General features: G+C 45.2%; 1 protein-coding gene across 2 annotated transcripts in view; it reads right to left on the bottom strand.

Moving 5' to 3' along the window:
• Positions 1-23,668, bottom strand: part of LOC8039200 (tuberin) — a 167,598-nt gene that overhangs the window by 92,965 nt on the left and 50,965 nt on the right. For both annotated transcript variants that reach the window (XM_029982219.4, XM_029982218.4), the window contains exons 13-17: positions 23,257-23,442; positions 19,727-19,882; positions 14,959-15,054; positions 12,448-12,564; positions 2,872-2,981 (exon numbers count right to left, since the gene is read on the bottom strand). In XM_029982219.4, the coding sequence (XP_029838079.2) occupies positions 2,872-2,981; positions 12,448-12,564; positions 14,959-15,054; positions 19,727-19,882; positions 23,257-23,442 (665 nt within the window). The remainder of the gene's footprint in view (positions 1-2,871; positions 2,982-12,447; positions 12,565-14,958; positions 15,055-19,726; positions 19,883-23,256; positions 23,443-23,668) is intronic.

Consider the following 23,668-nt stretch of genomic DNA (forward strand, 5'->3'; position numbering starts at 1 on the left):
GAAGATGATGCCGAAACCAGCATTCAAATTTCCGCGCGCTCTCCGGTGGTGTGACGTCACAAATGATACAGACTTTCAGGTCGTGCAGGTCGTCTTAAACAGAGTACGCCGAGCGTTTTTTGGGTGCTTCTCAGTGAATCAGCTACCAAGCATTCCTTTAATTCCTACCGTCAAACGTCTTGCAATCACTTGGGAACATGGCATACTGCCCACTTTGCACCATTTCTCTCGTCACACTTCAATGTTGCCAGCTCCCGGTTCAAGAAACACTATGAAAACGAAATTAGAAAATTCAACAACTTTGCGAAATGCTTTTCTTTTCACACAATATTTAAAAACTGGCACAGCCGTGTCTATTGGTCTGTTGAGCCAATTTTGAGGCAAATCAGCAACCATAAAAAAATCGCCGGAGTACCCCTTTGAACTCTGGAGAGGGAGAACAAGGGGGACAAATGACAAACACAGATCTCCAAACACAGCTACGTGACTGGTGCGTGCTGAAAAAATCTGCCTGGCTGGCATGGGACCAGGGACCTGTCCATTTCCAGTGGAGAGCTCTACCAACCGAGCTAAACAGGAGAAAGGGTTGATAATTGTTTATTCTGCGCAGCTCGCCTGCACCTTTGCATTAATTGCATTAACATTACCACCTTAAAAAGCAGGCTGTTCACCCGTGTTGGTGTTAGACTGGTGGCGACTGATAAAACCTGTTAACTCAGTTGGTAGAGCACTCCACTGGAAATGGAGAGGTCCCTGGTTTGACAGCAGGACCAGGCAGACTTTTTGGGTCATGCACCAGTCATCTAGCTCTGTTTGGCAATTTGTGTTTGTCCTTTGTTTTCCTCGTTCCCCTTCTCCAGGGTCTATTACAGTTCATTCTGTTAAGCTCACAGTGTTGGGAAGTACTTTAAGTACATTGTACTTAAAGTACCACTTCAAGTAGGTTTAGAAAACTTGTACTTTACTTGAAGTGCATTCTCCGAGTATGTACTTGTACTTTACTTAAAGTATTTTTTTTCTGGTGCTTTCCGAGGAAAGTACAATTCCCGACTTCAAAGTATGTTCCCCGAATTTGGTTTTGTTAAATTTGTATCACGAAATGATGCTTTGTCTACTCCGAAGAAATACTGGGAGGGATATTCTACTCCCACCAGAAACGCAAACAGACGACGCATCGCTCCGTTTGTTCTGGGGGCGGCGTTTCCGTAGCTTTCTGAACTCTAGCTACGTCTTGGTCGGTCAGCGCAAACGAGGAGGTTTAAAGTATTAGGAGGACAGTTAATCATGATGTAGCACCTGAGACTGTAATGCGGAAAAATTAAATTTTCAAGTCAAAGCAAAAGACAACGGAGGAGAACGTCACAATGTTTTGAGACATTCTCTTTTGTCTTTCCCTTCTATTTGAAAGTTCTTTAATTTTTTCACACCCCAATCTCAGGTGTCACATTATGATTAATTATAACCAGCTTGCTTGCACAGTCACTGCTTTTTTTTTTCTTATTTTTTGTTTCGGAAGCTACTGGGCTGACGTCACGCTCTCTCTTAGTACATGTAACCCCCTTGGGTGCAATAATCCAGTGCAAAGGGTGCCAAATTCAGAAGAGGGACTTCTGATTTTGGCTCCATTCCTGAAAATAACTATTCTATGGTCACCTTATCAAATATTCGCCTGTTTTCAAGAATAGGTCATGCACCCCTGATTACCCCTGGGCAATGCCTACCAGTTAAAAAATCATTGTATAGGGGAATGGAAGGGCATCATGAAACATTGTGTTAAAATACTTGTACTTCACTTGAAAGTACATTGTGTTTATAGTACTTTGTTTCAAGTGCATTGCACCAAGTGTGCTTCATACTTTACTTAAAGTACATCACGTCTCATTTACTTTGTACTTTACTTGAAGTATCTTTTAGATGTACTATCTAAAAGATTTTTAGATGTACTACAGCTATTAGCACAGCTGATCTCAAGGGATACATGTTTTTTACAGCGAAGCTGTTATACGCTAGGGTCTGGGAAAAAATGCGTCCTCACACGTCGACACGCAACTCGCCATTGGATGTGGCAAGTATGAATAAATAAGAACAAAAAGAGGGTTCAAGTATGAATAAATAAAAAAAAAAGAAAGGGGCAACCAGCATGAGTCAGCCTTCTTTGGCATTATAAGATAGTGAGGTTCTGATCCCTTGTTATCATCTCTAGGCATCGTCCTCAAGGGCGTCCTAGAGGTCGTCCTAGAGGTAGTCCAAGAAGTCATCCTAGGCGTCGTCCTCAAAGTTCTGTTTCGTGTAACTCATAGTTTTTGTTTTCCCGGCCCTGTTCAGCAACACCCGCGGCCCCACAGGGGTTGCATCTTTGCAGTGCACCGTTGCTCCATGATAAGCGAGCCCACCGGGGATAGACAACTTTTTTGCCGGATGAACAAAACTTAATTGTGTTTTGAGGTGTCATGTGCTGTCTAAACAGTCCAGAAGGGAAAACATTTTTGAGAGACGAACAAACCTATCTCATACCTTTCACCAATGCTTCATCTGTGGCATACTCAACAAATATCTGCTTTGTGTGTGTAGCCATCCATATAACAAGTCATCACTTCAGCTCACGTCATGTGTAGACAAATGTCCAAAAATTCAAACTTCCGAGAATTCAGATGAAATTTGTCGCCTCCTGGAGTTTGAACTGATGAGAGTCTACTGTGTGAGGAAGCAGATGGACGTGAACAAAGGAGAGTTTGGATGCTCCCAGCAGCTGTTCTTGCACGTTAATCTTCCCTACCTTGGTGCAGGCCCGAGGGCCGCTCCCGCTTTTTGTGGCCAAACTCTTTTACCTCAAGCACGACCCAACTTGCTCAGCACCACCCCATTTTCTACCTGAAGGGGCAGAGGAGGTGGGGGCTGTAGCGAATTCCCTCTTCTGACCCTTCGTCCATGCCGATCTGGTACAGGGCATTGGTCCGCAGGCTCACGAGGAACTTCATGATCTGGAAAAAAAAAGGAAGATGCTGCCTTGACCTACTGCCCAGACGTTCCATCGTCAAAATGCTTTGGCGGCCAATGTGCAAATATCTGTGCAGTGCGACGTCACCTGGCACTGCGATGTCAAGTAACCTGATGTTGCGCAAGATGGTCCCGTGACGTGACGTCATGTTACGCCACGACTTGAAACTGAACGTTACTACCGTACTTACTCGAGTAATAGCTCCACATTTTATGAAGAAAACCTGAGGGTTCACTTTTCCGCAGAGAATGAGGCTTGCCAATCACCGCGATCGGCAGCATGACTGCAACAGTTTACACGACAGAGACATCGTCTTGGCGTGAAGATACCATCTGTGAAGATTGCATTTGTATGGAGGATGGTGTTTTTGATCTAGTTATTGGCTGTTATTTTTGCGCAACGCAATGATTGGCTGTATATGTGCTCTGCAGAAAAGCAGACGCAAGGGCCTTGTTCCTAAATAGTATGGCTATTACTTGAGTAAATGCGGTAGATATTATTTAAGGGAAGATATGGCTCTTCAAAGCACAAAAATCCCTAAAAATCTGTTTTTTTTTAACATGGCAATTTTGAAATCTACAGCTATTTTTCTTTTGATCTGCCAAGTTTCTTACTTTGAAGATTAATATTTGAGCCATAATATCATTATATTACCTATGTGGGCCAAAATTGCACTGAAGCTGATGCTAAAACAACGCTTTTTCAGAACACACTTTTTGGACTCTACGAATTTTCAGGAGGGATACTAAGCTTCTAGGGCAGACAGAAATATAACTTTTTTTAGAAAAATGTAGCTAAATGTGCAAAGCATACAATGTTGGAAGCAGAGCTTTTAATATAGATATAGAACATTTTTTTTTAAATTTAATTATTGTTTTATTGCTTGGTAGCCAGACATTGAGCACTGAACTTTAATGTGTTGTAAAGTCACTAATAATGGTTCAATCTGAAAAGTGCTTCCAACATTATATTCTTCATATTTTCAGTAGTGTCTAACCACATGCATTCTTCTTTAAAAATGGTTTTTCACTAATGTTTTTGGAAACAAAGTCTGGCTAATTATAATTATCCCGAGAATTAACCTACTAATTAAAAAGAAATAACAGATATTTGAAATTTGCACAAAAATCTGAACATGCCTGTGCTTTTTCGTTGGGCTTGGCGAAAAAATAAGAAAGCTCCAAGACCTGGCGTGACCCAGCGCCAACGTTATTGGATTAGCTCAGTTATGGGAACAGCTCACTGATGCTGCTTGCACGAAAAGCACCCTGCTCTCCCCTTCCCCCCCTCTCCCCCTCCCCCCCCTCCTCCCTCCTCCTCCCCCCCTCCACCCCCCCCGGCTCGCCTCCCGTCGTTCGATGCACCGAATGGCTGCTATGGTAACTTTAGTGTATCTTATGAAATACATACATTTCGAAGCACATCGTCTAGATGACGTTCCAGCATATGTTATGGAGCACACAGTTTGGAAACATAAATCTCGATGGTGCTTCAAACGACGGGAGGCACCGACTGATGCGAGCAAAGGGGGGTAACCCCATCTGCTGGAGCACGACAAAGGAGGTGATCTATAGTCGGTTACGAGTCAAGAAGGTAGGAGAAGCACCTCCCACAAGCATCATGAACCCGTTTCAAATCCATCCGCAGTCGGGAGGATAGTTCACTGGAAACGCCCCTTGTTCCGCTTCAATGGCTAGATAAGGGCTACAGAGTGATGCCAACTAACTTGTCTCCAACTCCATCTTTTTCAGAAAGCGGCCTTTGTATTCATCAGAGAGGGAACCGAGCCCCTGAAAGTGGCCTCTGGGTCATTCCATGCCAAAGGAGACGGCAATTTGCGTCATATTTTGGATATGCTTGAAAAAAATAATATGAATAAAGACACATTTGAAAGTAAGGATGGCTAAGTTTGAGGGCTCAATTATGTTTATTTTTGCTGACGTCATGCTCCAAAGTGCCGGGAATTTGAGAAAACCTCCTGTATTTCAAAAAATATCAGAAAAAAATCTATTCTTACCACAAAATTTTACGTTTGCATGCAATCAAGCACAAATGTATTCTATCTTATCTTGAAAGGAAAACACCTTACGCCGCCATTTTGGGTCCAGACAGGCACTCCAAACCGAAGCAAATTTTTAAGATTTCTTGATTTTTTTTAGTCAACTTGAAATTAAAATTTGACTAAGAAATTTTTTCTACTTATTTTCATAAACCTTACACTCGACTAGGTTGCATTACAACAGTAAAAAATTATTCGGACAGTTTTTAATTAAATGGTGAATATGACACTTTCTTCAAAAACTGCCGTATAGAGGGTAAAAAAAAGCCATGGTGGGCAACCGTGCTCGCATTTTCTGAAATAGCCAAAAGTTTAACCGACCCCATCTGTTCAACATATCAAAAAATTGGAAAAGTACTTTTTGTTATTTTGGAGAAATTATTTTTTAAATATGAGGCAGAACGGCATCACCTCCAGGCGTCCACCTCGTCGGGAACGCACGCCGTCGTCTGCTACGTTCGAGTGAAACACTGCACGGGTACTTACTTTCGTTAATTATATTTATATAGCTAAAGCTGAGGATCTTGACATTATGACATGTCTATTTATAGTGACTAGAGAGTGCATATTTTTTTTTCTAAACTATATGTCCGGGTGCGCTTGCAAGTTGAATAGCGACAACTCGAAATATTGTTTAGGATACTCTTTATCAAAGCCGAAAGAAAGCACATTTGCAGCTCACCGACGTTTTTGTTTCTTATGTAGATAAATATAAAATATAGTCAAGAAATGCTATATCACATTTAGAATATCAGTGTTTCATTAGCTTTCAGTTCATGTCATAGGCTAGAACACTGCGCACGTCTGGAACGTCACGGGTGTGAACCGTCTGCTGCAATGTCTTAAATTCGCAAGGAAAACTCTTCCTGCACGATGGACGTGGGTGTTATTTTAGCCACCACATAATAATATTCTTTTGGCACGCTAATTTGAAGGCTTTAATTTCTCTTTACATGTGCTCAGGTGACTGGAGACGAAGCCGTCGTCTACTAACCGAGTTTGTGAACGCAGACGGTTCATCAAAATTGGTCAGCAGACGGCGCGTCTTCACTTTTTGGTCATACTGCGTTTGGTTGTAAAAAATGAAATAGTGAACGCTGGAGATCGTCAACGATGCCGAGCGATAACGGTGATTTTCCTCCTTCTCAACGAAAAGGTATTGGGGTGCAAATACATAGTGCAACTGAAATACAGAGAGTGAAACATTAAAAGAAGCAGAACATTAAGAGTGGATATTCAGGCCAACGGCCATTTGAAGGTTATGACACAACAAAAGCATGTTGCGTGTTTACCTCTTGTAAAATATATGTCTCCCCTATATGAAAAAACGTTCTGTGTTGTGCTCCTATCGAAAACCCCTAAATATGAGTATTCGCCTGCCCTTTCTGGTATATTGATATCTTACCTGAGTGACATCTGTACATAGTATTTCTGGACTATATATTACATTCATGTACATAAGAAAAAAGAAACGTCGATGAACTACAAATGTGCTTTGTTTCGGCTTTGATAAAAACTATCCCAAACAGTATTCAAGTTGTCGCTATTCAACTTGCAACCGCACCCAAACATATATTGTTTAGACCAAAAAAAGGAATATCCCGTTTCTAGTCACTATAAATCGACATGTCATAATTTCAAGATTCTTAGCATTAGCTATACTAATATATTAACGAAATTAAGTTCCCCGTGCAGTGTTTCGCTCGACCGTACCAGACGACGGCGTGCGTTGTCGACGAGGTGGACAATTGGAGGCGATGTTGTTCCGCCTCATATTTAAAAAATGATTTCTCCAAAATATCAAAAAGTAATTTTCTAATTTTTTTATATGTTGAACAGAGGAGGTTGGTTAACCTTTCGGCTATTTCAGAAAATGCGAGCACCGTTCCCCACATGGCGTTTTTTTACCCTCTATAGGGTAGTTTTTGAAGAAAGTGTCATATTCACCATTTAATTAAAAACTGTCCGAATAATTTTTTACTGTTGTAATGCAACCTAGTCGAGTATAAGGTTTATAAAAATAAGTAGAAAAAGTTTCTTAGCCAAATTTTAATTTCAAGTTGTCTAAAAAAAAATCAAGAAATGTTAAAAATTTGCTTCAGTTTGGAGTGCCTGTCTGGACCCAAAATGGCGGCGTAAGGTGTTTTCCTTTCAAGGTAAGATAGAATATATTTATGCTTGATTGCATGCAAACGTAAAATTATGTGGTAAGAATAACTTTTTTTCAGCAATTTTTTGAAATACAGGAGGTTTTCTCAAATTTCCTGCACTTTGAAGCATGACGTCAGCAAAAATAAACATAATTCAGCCCTCAAACTTAGCCATCCTTACTTTCAAATGTGTCTTTATTCATATTATTTTTTTCAAGCATATCCAAAATATGACGAAAATTGCCGTCTCCTTTGGCATGGAATGACCCCTTTGTATCCATCAGAGGGGGAACCCAGTCTTGGGTAGTAACGCGCTAATGTAAGTTTGTTACTTTTTGGGTAACTTGTAACTGTAACAAGTTACTTTTTAAGAATGTAACTTGTAACTGTAGTTCTATTACTTTTTCTGAGGCAACGATGAAAGTAACGACGCTACTTTTGTTGTTACTTTTCAGTTCTTTGTGAATAATATATCACTGAAGGAGTATAATCTAGCTATTCCTTCCACTTTCCAAATTGTCTGTTCCAACATTTCGAGTGTCAGTTGGACTTGCACAAACTTGAGAGTGCGTTCTTTCTCGCGAGTCACTATCCGAATAAGCCACGTGTAGCTTTGATGAAAAAAAAAAAAAGAAGAATGTAGTTATCTTTATGCACTTGCTTGTACTTTGTGACTGAACACTTGCGTCTTCTTATATTGAAGCGTTGTCTCTGTTGCGGTTTTTCTTTTTTCTGCACACGCTTTTTAATTGGGTGAATCAACCGTGAAACAACAATACACGCGGAGGGAACTTCGTATGTTTCGTATTTTGATTAGTGCCACTGCTCTGCACTGCACATGTTTCGTATTTTGATTCGCGCCACTACTCCGGCGTGGTTTCAACGGTGGAGGAAAAATATACTGCAGTTTGCGCAGGGCTCGTTTCTAGTTTACTGGGTACGAACTGAAATATATCAGAGGAGTCCATAAACCCAGCGCAACCGTCAACGAGCCAGTAATGTGCTAGTGCTACCAAGGATAGGGAAGCTGATGAGAACAAAGAACTAGCATGGCCAGCGTACAGAGAGTATTTTTCTGTGGTGAAAGTGGTTGGTAACTATTTTACCGCAGAATGCAAATTTTGCAACAAGGAGTACTCCGACAACAAGTCTTTGTGTTCAAATCTGAGAAAACACATCCAGTTGAATTTTGGCCTTTATTTTTTTCATAATATTGACTAATTTTCCAGCTAAATTATTAAATTTGAATTTACCGCTATGGTAAAAGCCCGACTGATTCGTGTCTATATTTTTTTTTTTTTTTTTCGAACACTAGTTTTTCCTTAATTTTTGTGTTATAGAAAAGTAAATGAAAAGTAACCTCGTTACTTTTTGAAAGTAACTGTAACCGTAACGAGTTACTCTTTTGTTGCGGTAATTGTAACGGTAACTTTGCTACTTTTTTTTAAAGTAACTGTAACTGCAACGAATTACTTTTTAAAAGTAACTTACCCATGACTGGGGGAACCTGACCCCCCAAAGTCGTATTTGTTTCCATCGGAGGGGGAAAACACTAATCTCCCTCTCGTGGATTTCACAACGCTAAGTCAAAGTCAAAAGATAAAACAAATGTTTACAGGAAGGCAAAACCCTGTCCCGCGTTGGCCACGACGTCACGGAAACTATGGGACGCTATTGGATACGGAGGTGGCGAAGGGATATATATGAATCCGTTTGAGGGGCATTTGCCGCTATCCTCTTGACCTGTAACTTGCTATAGTAACGTTGCCCGACGCACGTCACATGGTCGTCCGACCCCGTGACTCATACTGGCACCAGCCAAGTGACCACGTAAACCATAGTTAGCATCCCACTAAATTTAGCTGATGATGGCACGGTATGACAACAACAACGTGACACAAATCCGATTTTTTCTTCTGTCGAGATACATTCTGCATTCAAAAAGCTGAGGCGTAAATTCTAGCCTCCAAACTCGAAAGGGCAAATTTTAGGGGTACTTTGCTCACGTCCAGGAGGAGGTATGGTCACGAAAGCCTTAGTCTCCAGCTCAGGGATTTACAATGACAAAAGGAATGACCAATCAATTCGAGACCAAAACTTGTCAAACGCGGGTCCCCGCGAACCAAGTCTTCCCACTTTCGGGCATGAAACGAAGTGGGACATCCAAGTGAGGCGTCAAGGCGGGCGGCAGCGGTGACCAATAGTGTCACCAAACAATCGTAGCAGAACCAGAAGGCAACCCGATCGAAATCAGACTTGGGTGTTTTACGTGCTAAGCCAACGAAGGGAATCTGGCACGCCTCCTAGAGGAGGACTGAGGAGTCATTTCAACCGCCCGTGGACCTTTTGACGGGCAACCGAAATCTTGGTTACATGGTGTCTTTTCCGCAACAAGCCTTGAACAGATTGCGGGCACCTCGACCGAGATTCGAACCCCCCACCTGGGGATACGTAGGTCGGCACTTTGCTTCCGAGCCTTTGGTCAGGTTTGAATTTTGTGAGTATCCAAACGGTACAGAACATAAATTTAGTTAAGCCCATTAGTCAGTGGACATAGATAAAAGCAGCTCGATTTTTGTCCTCGTCAGGAAAACGGGGTGCTGGCTTGCGACACCTAGAGGCCAAAAAGAGAACGGAAATGGTCAAAGCAGCAAATTAACTGCGTGGGTCTCTGTAAATTCGCTCATATTTCTACAGAAAACTATGGGACAAGTAAAAATACACAATGAATTATAAAAGACATTGAACGAACCAGAATAGAATAACAATGAAATCTCGGTAAACAGAAGTCGTTCAAACGGAAGCGCCCCTTAAATGGAACAGCAACCTAGAAGTTGTTTGATTTCATATTTACGCAAGGCAAAAAGGTTTCCATAAACAAAATTTTCATACTTCTGGCTAAAAAGAAACACTAAAAATTATACAAAAAAAATGTTTCTTGTGCTCTTTGACATTTTCATAGCACCATTGATGTATGCTTCATTGTTCGTCTCCCTCTGTTTCTGGTAATGTTGGCACTGTAACGTTGGCCTGTCGGTTTCAATCGTTTTGGAGGCTAGGCTAGGCTTTTACATAACACCTTTGATGACAAAACGAAAGCGGGTGCACCATTCCCTTGCATTGAAAAAGAAACTTGAAACCATCAATGATTTTGGTAGTGATTGCTTCACAAAACTGGCGCTCGCATTGAAGTACGGCATTTGATAAAGTAGTCTAAGAAAGATTCTTGCCGACCAAGAAAAGCTGCAGAGTGCTTTCACCAGTACTGTATTTACACGGTTGTAGGTTGACTCGATTGTAAGTCGACCCCCCACATTGCACATCAGCAAAAAAAAAAAAAAAATATTTAGATGCGCATTTTATTGCGAACACGTGAGAACGGCAAAGTATTTGTTAAGCCTCCAACACGGGATCGATGCCTTCTGGCGTGCTTTGGCTGCGCTTGCACGTGCAACGTGCATGAGATGGCCAGGCGGTATCAAAACTAGGAAGTTCATGCTGGAGGCGGGACAACTGAAGCTGCTCACTATCGTTCTCACTCCGTCTGGGACTTGACTACGACTTATCCGCACTGGTGATGTCAGTCCCGTCGTCATCACTGCTACATTCCCGAGGCACGTCGTCGGCGTTGTCCAGCGAAACCTCGCACTTCGCAAATGACAGGATCAACCGCATCTTCCGCGCTTGCTCGGCGATCGCGTTGCACGTCACGGGTAGGAACCGATTTCACACTTTTGCGGCGTACGTTGCAAGCCTGACTTCTAACTTCGGAACCATACTTTGGCCTACGGAAGCCTCTTTGTTTGCCGTCACAATTTAAGGTCCCGCGCCACTGCAGACTCCACTGGAGCATCACCCGCTCCAACGGGTCGAACTTGAGTCCAACAGCACAGTTGATGGTTGCTTCTGAGTGAAGAATGGCCATAAACAAGCACCGAAAACCTAAACTGCCCGGATAACGCGTGTTAATACAAAAAAACGTAGTTAGCGCTCCAGCATGATCTCGTCACTCGATCACACAATGTACGACCGTGAATCGTGTGAAAAACTGCAAAGAAAAACCGCGGGGTGAGTGAGCCATGAGGCTGTTCCCACAGTTGCTGTTCCAGCAGCCAGCGGCCTCCAGAGTGGCTCTTATGAGAAGTGCCGCCACCCCCCCGGGAGTCGGGCGCGCCGTGTGCTGTTCACCGCCGTATATTCGGGTTAATTTGCGAATTGCTATCAATAATACTCGTTTGTGCAAATAGAAAAATGATTAATTTGTAAAATGAGCACATAGAATAGTGCAATGCTAGAGGTACTGCCGGCTGAACTCGTAACAAGCCGGGTGTTCATGATATTGCGATCGTTTCGTTTTTGCCGGTGGTGGAATGCTTTGTTTCAATTTTAAGTCGACCCCCCCCACTTCAGATTTTCAAAGATTGAAGAAAAGGTCAACCTACATTCGTGTAAATACGGTACGTGGTTTAAATCACAAAGGAAGAGACTGCAACTGCCTGACCAAGAAAAGCTTGAAAAGTGCTTGGTGTTGTGGATAAGGGGGGCGTGTAGCCAAAACCTGCCCTCAACGAACCAATAACTTGTGCAAAAGCCGAAGAGTTTGTTTTGCAACTCAGGACCAAGGACTTCTTGAATGTACTGGCGGAAAACTTGGTGAGAAAGGGCCGAGTGTTCTCGTAGGCACGAAGATGACTCGGAGTGACAAGGACAAGCTCAAAAATGCAGTCTGTCGGATACGAAGCGTCATTCGCAGACGGAAATAAAACAAGAAAACACCGTATGTCGTCCGCTAACAGTCCGAAAAAACAGTTGATGGTCTGCTGGGAACCCAGCACCGTGGTAAAGTGTGATTGAAAGCTGTCTAAAACTGTGATTGTCTGCTATTTCACGTTCAAAGCAATTGACAACTTGCGCTTCTTTTTCAAGTCTCAAGTTGTTTTGCTGCCGTACACAAGCTGACATCGACCGGTAATTGAATGGCTACCGAGGACAAGCACATCAGAGGCCATGATACCTCTCTCGCTATAGTGCGTTGGCGAGACGTTCTCACTAAAACGTTGCCCAATTGCAAACGCACGAACGAGTCAAAAATGTCTCATTGGTTGATTACGCGCAAGCTGGAGCGCCACGTCCAATCAGCAGCCAAAGACGCTCTCACTCTCTCTTTGACTAAAATCGAACCCCAGAGGGAGTCCAGGTGTGACCAACAGTACACCGAAATCGAGCCAAGTGCCACTTACCACTAGGCGTACGGGCGCCAGCAGCTGACAGGGGTCCTGCCGGTATTGACGACGTACGTGGTCAACTAGCAGACGGAAAGTGGCCACGGCACACTGAGGGCTCAGCCACATCTTCTTCTGCAAAAAAAAAGAAACCGGCACAGGGCACCCCACTTCAGTAAAGAGCCACAACTGCTGACAACCACCGATGCACAAGACTCATGAACATGACTTCACAAACTAATTAAGAAATTGGTTGTATGTTTGGTCATTCAGCCAAAGTTGTTTAAATGTGGTAGCTTTATAGGGTGGGTGCTGCTCTTAGTTTGGGTGCTGCCTAGGGCAGGCTGACCTTTAGCCTTTCAGTGACTGGGTTGGGTGGTGCTCTTATTTCAGGTGATGCCTAGGGCAGGGTTTTGTATGAAAACAGATTTCGTCACGCCATTGTCTCTTTGTGACGCTGCACAAACTTCCCTTCAGCCCCACCTGGGTACAAAGCCTTAGCACTGAATTTTCTGGGTCACAACGAGAAAGGAAGCGCACTTTCCTGCCCCCTACTCCTCGTTCCGTGCGCTCTTTCTACACCACCTGTTTCTGCTCCTCTCCTTCTTGCCCTTTCCACCCCTCTCTGCTCCTCATACTTTCTCATACCACCTGCTTCTGTTCCTCCCATTCCTGCGGGCTGACCTGTAGCTCAGTCAGCATGCACTCGGCTTCCACGTCGGTGACCAGGGTTAGATCCCTGGCACCGGCTGCCGTTTTTTTTTTTTCAATGTTCTTTAGAAGTTACGAACTGACTGACCTACACATCTCATGCTCACTCTTCTCCTGGGGTCCGTTGGCACTATAAAGATATCGCTTTAAAAGGTGGGATGTCCAAACAGGCCCTAATTACGGACCCAACATTTCGAAGCCTACTCTGCCTCTTTTTTCAGAGTGACTGTGGCGATGGCCGTTAAGGAGCAGCCACCACCACAGTGGCTTCTGAAGAAGAGGCTGAGTAGGCCTCAAAATGTTGGGTCCTCAATTAGGGCTCAGTAAGATGTACCCCCTTTTAAATTCATCTTGCAGCAACCGGACAGATCTCTGCAAATGTTCACGTTCGAGTCTTTTTCAAACTAGGTTCCCAGGCAACACTTCGGTTCCCCAAACTAGCCCCACAAGCTATACGGGCCACCCAAGTTCTCTCGATCGACATTACCCCTCGTAGAGCGTTTTTTGGTACGAGCCCAATTTTAAATATGAGCCAAGCTGTGCACTGATGCACGACTTAAGTTAATTCAAATTGGGTTCATTTGCCTACCTGTTCGGGGTTATTGGGGACTTTAAGAGTCCAACCCTACAAAATCGTCTCTTGCAACACAAAGAGCCCTTTTTGCTATTGCATTTTGCAGTTTTCTCTGCTCGTCTTCCGAAGAGAAGAGGGTCTTTTTGCAGTACCTCCCGAATAATGAGACAGTCGTATAGGCTTTTCTACATCCCCAACCGAAGGCTAGCGTTGGGTGCAAACCGGACACGAGTGCTATGCCAGTGTCAAGGTGTAAGGTATACAGTACAGGTGAGGACAGACAGCACGACGAATGTTGCAAAGCGATTGACCAGACAAAGTGCTATTGGCGCGTGCCCAAGTAGCCTCAGCCGACAGCGTCTTGTCATCCAGATGGGGCAACTGGAAAGAAAAATGAATAAAGAAAAACAAGCGTCTCATGGCACCCAGGCGCACACTCTTTTTGCTCGGTGCATCTGCTCCAACCTTGGCGGATGGTGGTTTGATGGCTGCGCCACAGATCTCTCCGCTTCAACGTGTTCATAAAACTGTTATAGTGCTGCCACTGAGGCACAAAACTAGGACCAATGACAAAGTATTGTCTAAGCAGAAAAATTGATGTGGCGCAGCCAGGAAACTAATTTAAAAACAAGTGTATCTCCCATAAAGAAGCATGGGAAACCAGGCATGCGACAGGCTACCATCTGCCACGTATCGAAGCTTCGTCTGGTGTCGCCGCTTGCAACCGAGGCGAGAAGAGGACTTTGTCTGGCGGCTATGGATGCGTAGAGGTGTGGACACGCGTGATGTTCACACCTGTGCACATCTTAAGGGCGGTCCACACACACGCATCAAGTTCGACCGGGTACGCTGCTTGCTGCGGCAACAGCTGCGTCGGCTGCGACAAAACCGGTTTTAGCCACCATTCATAGGAGCCGACGCAGCTGCTGCCATGGTAACCCCTGCACTCGGTCAGACTCGACGCAAGTGGATCGCCTTTTACACTGCGGTCGGCATTCAGCTGCAACTTGTGTTCTCGCCGAAAAAACACAAGTTTCAACCGAACGCTCACGCAGTCCTCGAGCTCAATTCGTGCCCTGCAATGGCCTTTGGTAAGCGACACAGACAAACTAACATACGGGGCCCAGTCATCTCGGTGGTGTTATTCTCCGAGCTACTCCTTACAGACAGGGGGAGGGTCTCCTTCGTCCTTCTGGCTGCGCGTCGTGCTCCAAGAAAATAGTCGAAGGCGTACGAGTGCTCACCCGAAAAACGTCAATGAGACCTCTGGCCGCCGTCTCCACGGGAAGCACCTCCTCAGCGCCGTTCGGCTTTGTCGACCAAGTCGGGTGGTTCAGCACCTGGTGGGGCAGAGTCACCGTTAAAGCGGCCAAATTGTTCACTTTCTGCTTGCTTAAAGAACTCTAAGAGTATACAGACTTGTCCGAGTACTGACTTCTGGTCACCAGGAAGCCCTAAAAGTCCCATGTTCCCCCGCAGCCCATTATGAGCAAATGCGTGTCGGCTGGCAGAATGGATTACGAGAGACGCCGAGGTTTTCCAAAATACTTCCAGTAATTTGTGAGGCAGCAAGATTCTCTCAGGTCTCCAGGCATGTAGCCAGGATTTTGTTTCGGGGGGGCCCACCCATGACAAAATCCTGTATGAGAGGGAGGAAGAGAGGAGGTCCCAGCAAAATGAAAGATTTCGGGAAGGGGGGGGGGGGCGGGCCCCATGGGCCCTTCCTCTGGCTACGTGCCTGCAGGTCTCCCTAAACCCAAAGGGTACACCCTTTTTAAGCTGGGAGCACATTCGTAGCATTTGTAACAACACAAGAATACTTATACAAAAGTGCTTAGTGTAGTAATTAGTGTCTAACAGACTTTATGGATTTGTACACTGTTTCATTGCAACAATGCCCAAGAGAGAAGGATCCCTTTGTTGTCATTCCACGCAGATATGTACTCCTCGACATCCGAAAGTTTCAGAGCCTCCGAAGGACATACAGTAATCCCTCGTCATAACAAGGTGAACAGGACGGCAAAAAATTCGATATAGTAAGCAGTACAGGGGTGGAACTCATGAAGTGTACTCGGGAGCAGCCACGGGAGCAGCTGAAACAGCTGTTTTGGAGTAGGTTGGGAGCAGCTAAAACTACATTCTGGAGCAGGCTAGCAGCAGCTCAGATCAGTTTGCATTGCACTTCAGCTTGTGTCTTAGACAAGCACAGGAGCAATTTCAATTGTGCTTAGCAGCAGAGATGAACATGAGTGGTTAGGAACCTAGGTAGATGGGATAAGAGTGTAATAGATGCGAAAACTTGAAACTTTGTGAGCCTTAATGAGAATCAAAAAGCAAGTACTCTTTGTTTCTGAAGATAGCGTCCTTGATATTTTCTGAGTGGCATTCAGATGCTCAAGATGCAAACCAGCACTGCTTATCGCACAACCCACACGTGCTCGACATAGTAATTATATGTCCGAACCACGTGACGTGCGTAAACAACGGACGTGTGGTTGCACAGGGGAACAGGGCAACGAATTTCGAGTTTATCCTATTGTGCAACTCGACATCGAAGCAGCAGACTACGATTAACGAAGTTATTGTATTTGAAGCGATAAGCAGGAGCAAGGTTAAAGTACGCCGAGCAGATAAGCAGAGCTGGTGGCCGGCAAGGGTTCGGATCGGACCGCGTTTCAGTTCTATCAAATCACGATTTATCTTGCGAGAATGCGGTTCTAACTCCTAACGATGAAGTATTAAAAGGAATATTTTGCTCATTGGCTTTCGACTGGATGACGTCCAGATCCCGGGCCGCAGAGCCTCGTGGAATCTGACGCTTAATGACTCGACCTCACCTCGGCCGACTTGCTAAACCGCTTATGGTTGAAGAATAACAATCCAGTCGCAGGTGGTGTAGCACTTAGAATCCGAGTTTTTTCGCGGGCTTCCGACTCGGGATAGACAGGGGGAATAAAGAGAACAGAGGATTGCAAGGCCGACCAGGCTAAACGCTCTGATTGTTGCCAATCGAGTCGATAAAACCCGAAACCAAGACAAAATAAAGTTGTTTGGCGCACGTTTAGCGATTTGGCGCATAATGGCGCGAGGTATTGGCTGTGGCGCAGTTTCTGCAACATAGCGCAGGATAGCGCAGACATATGCGTCTGGCGCAAAATGGCGCAAATGGCGCAGCCGTTCCACCCCTGCAGTAATTAGATAAAAGCGACAGAGCCAAGAAAACGGCGCCAGCAGCCTTGAAGGTAGACAGGAAACTGAAAAACACTCTGACCGTATATTTAATAAAACAAACCTTGGATATGAACAACAAGAGGAAGCTTTACAGAGTAAAAAAATAACTAAGTGGAGTTTGTAGATAATTTCATCTGGGCATCAGTGTTCCTCTAAATACTCTAGGCACCGCAAAAACACTGTTGCCACCACCGCACTCTGCTTTGTTTCAAAGCAGCAGTAGGATGTTTCTCGTCTCCGCAGTCATCGGAGTTTTCCGAGCTGCCTCTTCGACGTCGCTTCGCGTTTGCCCTAACCACACGCAAGGTCCCGATCGCAGCATCCGTGGCAGGAGCAACAACGGGAATGTCCGCATCGACGAGCGCGAACGAAACAAAATGACCCTCGGTGATTTCGCCAACGGGTTCGCACACACTCCTGTAGAGATTGTTGCTGCTCTGGGAATTGTGCACCGGCTCGGCAAGCACGCTCGCGAGAGAAAATCCAAAGTGCACAAAGCAGTTGGCAATCTTTCACCTTCGGGTTGCGGGCATGCTTTCTCTTGCATGAGAAACTTTTCAAACCCTTCCAGTATGCCTTGGTTGTTCAGCAAAACTGTGGACAGTGTCAAACAGCCGATGCCGGAACGTCAAATTCTTTGGCGATTTCAAACTCAGACCGGCCGCTTTTTCTCAACCTCGCACAACTAAGCGACTTTTGGTAAAGACTCCCACTCTCCCATACAACGCACGTGTGCATGTACGCCCTTGGTATGCTGCAGGCGCGCGCGTCGGGGAGTTTCTGAAGGGATGATTACCTCCGAGCTTCATCCCGATTCCGTGAGGAGTCGGGATGAGAGTGGCGTCGAAACGTGGACGCTGTTTCCGCTGCTCCATGCCCGCATCGGCGCACCAGCATCAGAAGTGGCGCCCTGCACACTTTGTGCACTCTGCCCTCCGTCGCCCGTTTGCTTTGTTTTTTCGTTTGCTATCTTCCCAGTTTGCTGTTTGCCTCAATAGAGAAGGGGGAGAGAACGCAAGGGCCTCTGTGCACTTCCATGTAGGCTTGCATGTTTTCGACACCGCGACCTTTGTAATAAGCGTGGTCGGCCGCCGATACATTTAGAATAATCTGGTTGAAAACATGTGTATTTCGGTCGAGACCACATTGAACTTCGACAAAAGCGATAATTTCAAAAAAGCAATTTCGTTGTAACGAGGGATTACTGCATACAGTATACGATAGAGCACCTTTTTAATCAAGTCGTGAGTGCATGCCGAGACTAAAGAAATCTTCACTTAGTTCCTCAGCCCTGCCTTGAACTATGAACCTATACCACCTTGTTAGCCTTTGTACTTTCGCTTCAACAGCAGAATAAATTTGCAAAAAATTGTCTTTGTCATACTGGAATTCTTTAGTGCGACAGAAACATCTCAGCTGCCTGTACCACTGTCATGAGTTTACAGTGATTTAACTAGCAAATAAAGAAAAACAGATGCTGTAAGCATGCACTGCAGGTACAAGCACTTAAGAAAATGCATATATACTAATGCAAGTTTACTTTTAAAAAAATGTGGTAGTAAGTTTGTTATGGTGCAACAGACATTGAGGTATTAATTTAGTTGACTGATTTGTACTAAATGGATGCTCTGCGTAGCAAAATCTGTTTCTTTCAAGAGAGATACTTTGTGTCAGTGCATCAGATGCAGCACTGCAGCTATACTTTCACTTTGCTTTGCTCCATCCGTACCTTTGCAATATCAGACCTTAGTATTAAAGCTTCCTATAAAGTTTTACAATATCCAAGATATAAATTTTTAGAGCGCAGCTTTTAGGCGTCCGCTTCAGCGTTTCGCGCCATCACCGCTGCCGTAACAGTCCCGCAAAATTTAGTAGGAAATTGAATTGGCGTGGGAGTCACGTGAGGTCAATTTTCCCGCTAAACCTAGCGGAGAAACGGAATTTGTTCATGGGTTACATGACACAAAGTCGTGTGACGTCGTTTTCCCCGCTAAATTTAGCAGGGAAACTGCGTTGGTATTGAGTTCATGTGACGTCAATCTCCCCGCTAAATTTAGCAAGGAAACTTAACCCGCTAAATTTAGCGGGAGGAGGAGAGGAGAAGAGAGGAAAAGGAGAGGAGGAGGGGAGGGTACGAAGGAGGACAAGGGGCATAACCTCCTCCCCCTCCTCCTCAAGAGCTGCGCTCTAGTTTTGCATTAGAGATTTGTAAACGTCTTTCATTGTTTTCATAAAATGACTTTGATCCGAAAGGTTCTACATATTATATCATAAAGCAACCTAAGGTGCCATAGCTACAGTGTGTCTAAACTGGAGAAGCATGGGAATTAAAGAAACTTTCAGTGCTACACATGTTGCCTTATATAGCACGCAAATGCAATTTTCAAATATGAGATACACTAATCTTTGATTTGGAGTTTAAGCACATTTATCAGGAGAAAAGCTAGGGACTAATGCACAGTCGTGGACATTTTGCCCAGACTACTAGAAAATGTATGAAAATCGAACAACTGGGTGGTGGCAGTTTACAATGGGTGCCAGTGCGCTGCCCAACAAACCTCATGAAACAGCGGTCTGCATTCCTTAAAAAAGATAAGCATATTCTCCCCGTTTCTGTTCTCAGACGTCCTCGATGTTCTCAATAAAGTCAAATCGTGCTGCCGTCCTTCGCCAATGTCGCGAATGTCGTCTAGAAGGGACGAGCATTGAAGCGTGTCATTGTCCTTCGTACGAATAAAAACAACGCGACTCTTCAATCGCGTGCAAGGACAAGCGACGCACCTTTTCGATGATGTCCAGAACTTCATTGTTCTGCTGGCTGCCGCTGTCCTGAAAGAAGTCGGTCAACAGCTGGACCGCCGCGGTCACCACGGCCGGATCGGGATCCGTTTCCAGCGCGCCGAGGTGGGGGAGCAGCACCTTCTTCATCAGTTCCTCCTGCACATCGGCAAGTGCTCTCTGCGACCTCGAGAAACGCTTGGTGGGCTCCGGTGGCGGCCGAGACACTCAACTGAAAGGCATTTTCGCTGCAGTGGAAACTCTCATCTTTTAACTCTACTACAGATCCTTCCCAAACAGAAACTACCGTATTTACTCACATAACTCCCAAATTTTCGACTTTAACGTTTGAAATCAAAGAAGAGGAATGCAAATTACCGTATTTACTCGCATAATAAACACACTTTCTTTCCCAAAAAATTGACTTGGGGTGGGGGGGGGGGGGGGGGGGGTGGAGGGTTCATTACGCGGGGTAAAATTTTTGCATTTACACACTTCGTGGAAATGTGATTTTAGGAGTCAATATGACATGCCAGGGTACTGTGGCACGTCGCCGCTGATAGAGGCACACCCATGGCTGGTTGGGGGCAAGGAGGTTATAAATACTAGGAGGGATCGCATTGCAATATTTGTGAGGCCTAGTCATAAAAAGTTTAAACGATTTTGTGGCCAACGTTACCGCAGATCTCTCTGGCAATTGGTGCGCGCGACATGTCACGTGCGACATGGATGGTTGATTGTAGGAGGATTCCTTGCAGGCTTGTGCGTGCTCTGTCCGGTAGGTTTTATCAGATCAAAGGCTAGACATGAAGCAAGCAAGAGGTTGAGGCAAATCACGAGCAGACAACACACCGCTGCTGGTACACAGGGTACACAGGACAATCAGGGCAATCGCCGCAATTGCAACGGAGAAAACGAAAGCCTGGCGTTGCCGGGACACTAATTTCCTCGGACTACGGGATGGGCGCTTGCAGCGTGGTCAGCTGCCACAATCGCGACTGGCTTTTCTTCAGGGGGGTTACCTTTCACCGGTAAGGCCTTGGCATATTACACACTCATAGTTTTACGATAACAGGTATCGGTCAACAGTTCTCTTAGATTTCCGACGCCGAACTGCGGAAACGATGGATTTCGGCCGTTGGTCGCGGCGGTGGCTGGACCCCAGCAAAGTGGAGTGTGATGTGCTCTGTGCACATCCAATTGTCAATAAAACGTTTCTCAACCTGGAGCCAAGTTGAGTTGGTTCAGTTTGTCACGACCGCAATAAACGTCCCAGTGGACGACCTGCATAGTGGCCGCAACGAAAAGAAAAAGTCAAACATATTGTAGTGTGATATAACATGAGAGTGATGAGAGTGCAGCTATCATTTGCAGGCGAGTGCGGAAATCATTCCCGTAAAAATGCGCAAGTATTGGTTCAACCTGTTGGGTCGACATACTGTATTTACTCGCACAATGAACGCACTCGCGTAATGAACGCATCCCCCCAAGTCGGCTCTCAAAATTTCGACTTTTTTTTCATTCGCGTAATAAACGCACCCCCAACTCGGACGTCAAGATTTTGACCCCCTCCCCCCACGCGCTTTTTTTTTCCTGGTGCAGCGAGGTCGCGAATGCATGGGCAGCGTGGGCGAACAAAACGCCTTGCAGAAGGCGTTAATAAAATTCGCAAAGATCCAACGGAAGCAAAAAAAAAAAAAAACCAAGGAGAGGAGCTTTTTTTTTTTTTTTTTTGCACAGCGCAGTTTGGACTTCGGGTTCGCGCGCCGCCGCGCGCAAGGAGGTAAGAAAGAGAAGCGCTCTAAGCGAACGAAACAGCTTGCGAAAGGCGGCAAAAAGAAGAAAAAAAAAACCCCACGGAACTAAGAGAAAACAAAAACAAAGAGGAGCTTTTTTTTTTTTCTTTTTTGCACAGCGCAGTTTGGTTACGGAGGGGGGGGGGGGGGAGGTCGTGCGTCGCGCGCCGCGCGCAAGGAGATAAAAAAGATAAGCGGAGAGCCCTCACCTAAGCAAAAAAAAAAAAAAAACAGCTTGCGAAAGGAGGCAAAAAAAAAAAACCAAGGAACTAAGAGAAAAAGAAAACAAAGAGGAGGTTTTTTTTTTGTTTTGCACAGCTTAAGTTAGGTTACGGGGTCGGGCGCCGCTCGCAAAGAGATAAGAAGTTACTTCGATTTTTCAGGATAAAAGGTCCGTTCATTATGCGAGTAAATACGGACGCAAAAATTTTACTTCGCGTAATGAACGCCCCCCCCCCCCCTAACTTTGCATCGATTTTTCGGAAAAAAAAAAAGTGCGTTCATTCTGCGAGTAAATACGGTAGTGACACAATCATGTGTGTACATATAATTTATTCTCGCTTTGGCTACTGTAGTAATTAGTGGCCAGGAGATAAAAAAAATACTCCCTGCAGCTGCAAGGTACATTACCCAAGACACGCCAAGAGGCAATCGTTACAGCGCTGGCATTCCACGTTGAATACTATCATTTTCATGATGGTAACAGTATGTACAAAACAGAATGCACTTATTTTATAGTTCAGGGCACATAACGAAACGCAGCAGCCATCGAATCGGTTGGCCAGGCGCGGGCCAGTTTTTAGTTGGTATGACTGATAAATTAAACTTATCTTCACCATGCTCCCTGCTACCTGCAACCATCAACCACGCGACGGTCGCGTGCTGTGGTCACATTGGCCCGATAAGTGAGGAGTGTAAGGAGGAAAATGAGCAAGAGGCAAGGCGTCAAGGGAGCATGGCTTGTGGAGGCTACACGGCTGATGTCATTTCCCCTCCTACCCTTCTAATCTCCTTGGTTGGGGGCATGCCCCAGTAACCATACTCTATAAACTGCAAACTTTTTTAGGGCGTTCTTGGCATGCCTTCTGCCGACGAAAAAGCGCCCTACAAAGCTCACTCAGCACAGGAGCGACGCCTGCATACTTAGGCCTGACCACTTTCATGATATCACTGTTCGAAAGCAGATCACAGACGACGGCGTGTTTGTTGACATCAATTGCATCCGATGGACGAAGGAAGTCCGGGGCTGGGCAATTCCTCGATCCCAGCTTCGCTAGGCGTGTGCGCCGCTCGGTTTCACGGTTGGTCACTTCCACAACCACGCAATTAAGCCATTGCGAGAGCAGCTTGGCTTGACTTGGCTTGACTTGGCCTGGCCGCTTGGCGGCAAAAGAAAATTGGCTCCAAAACTCGTGAAGTTGAAAATTAAAAGTGTGTTCATTACGCGAGAAAAAGGAAAAAAGATCAAATATTGATGCCCGTTGTGGGAAGTGCGTTCCTTATGCGAGTAAATATGGTAAACAAAAATTTCTAAAAAAAATGAAAAAAATATTTTTTGTATATTTTGCGTTTCTTGCACTTTTCAATGCCAGTGCACTCAGAAAAACAACTGCGGCGGCAAGAAAAGTGAGAGGGATGCGACTCGCATAAAAAATGAAATGCGTGCAGGGCTGTTTATACTGGCCGAACTGCGTTCGAATCCCCTGCGTCTCGTGCTTTCGGGTTCCCGCCACTTGCCTCGTAGAGGTGCCTGTTGTTGCTGAGCACGGAAGAGACGACGTTGAGCGTGTAGAGGCGGACAGAGGGCCGCGGCTCCGCCTTGAAGTACTTCTCCAGGATCTCCGACAGGTTGGTCACCCAGTTCAGGGTGGGGACCTGCGCCTTCTCCGCACAGTACTGGATCAGACGCTGCAGGGAAGCCTCCTGCAGAGGACGCGAGTACTTAGCCTTGGGAGCGAAGCACCGGCGGACCAATTACTTTCGCCGCGAAATTAAACAGCCCGTAATTCTCTTAGTGAAAATGGTGTTTGTACGCTGGGCTCAAAAAACTGCCTTTCGATCTAAATGCAGATTTTTCTCAGTAGTGAAACAGTTTCTTTTGGGATATGATGCAAAACTGTAGAAGAGTTCTGAAAGGGCTTGTTCCACA

Source organism: Ixodes scapularis, unplaced genomic scaffold (assembly GCF_016920785.2).
Source record: "Ixodes scapularis isolate PalLabHiFi unplaced genomic scaffold, ASM1692078v2 PGA_scaffold13__105_contigs__length_92229423, whole genome shotgun sequence".
Classification (NCBI taxonomy): Eukaryota; Metazoa; Arthropoda; class Arachnida; order Ixodida; family Ixodidae; genus Ixodes; species Ixodes scapularis.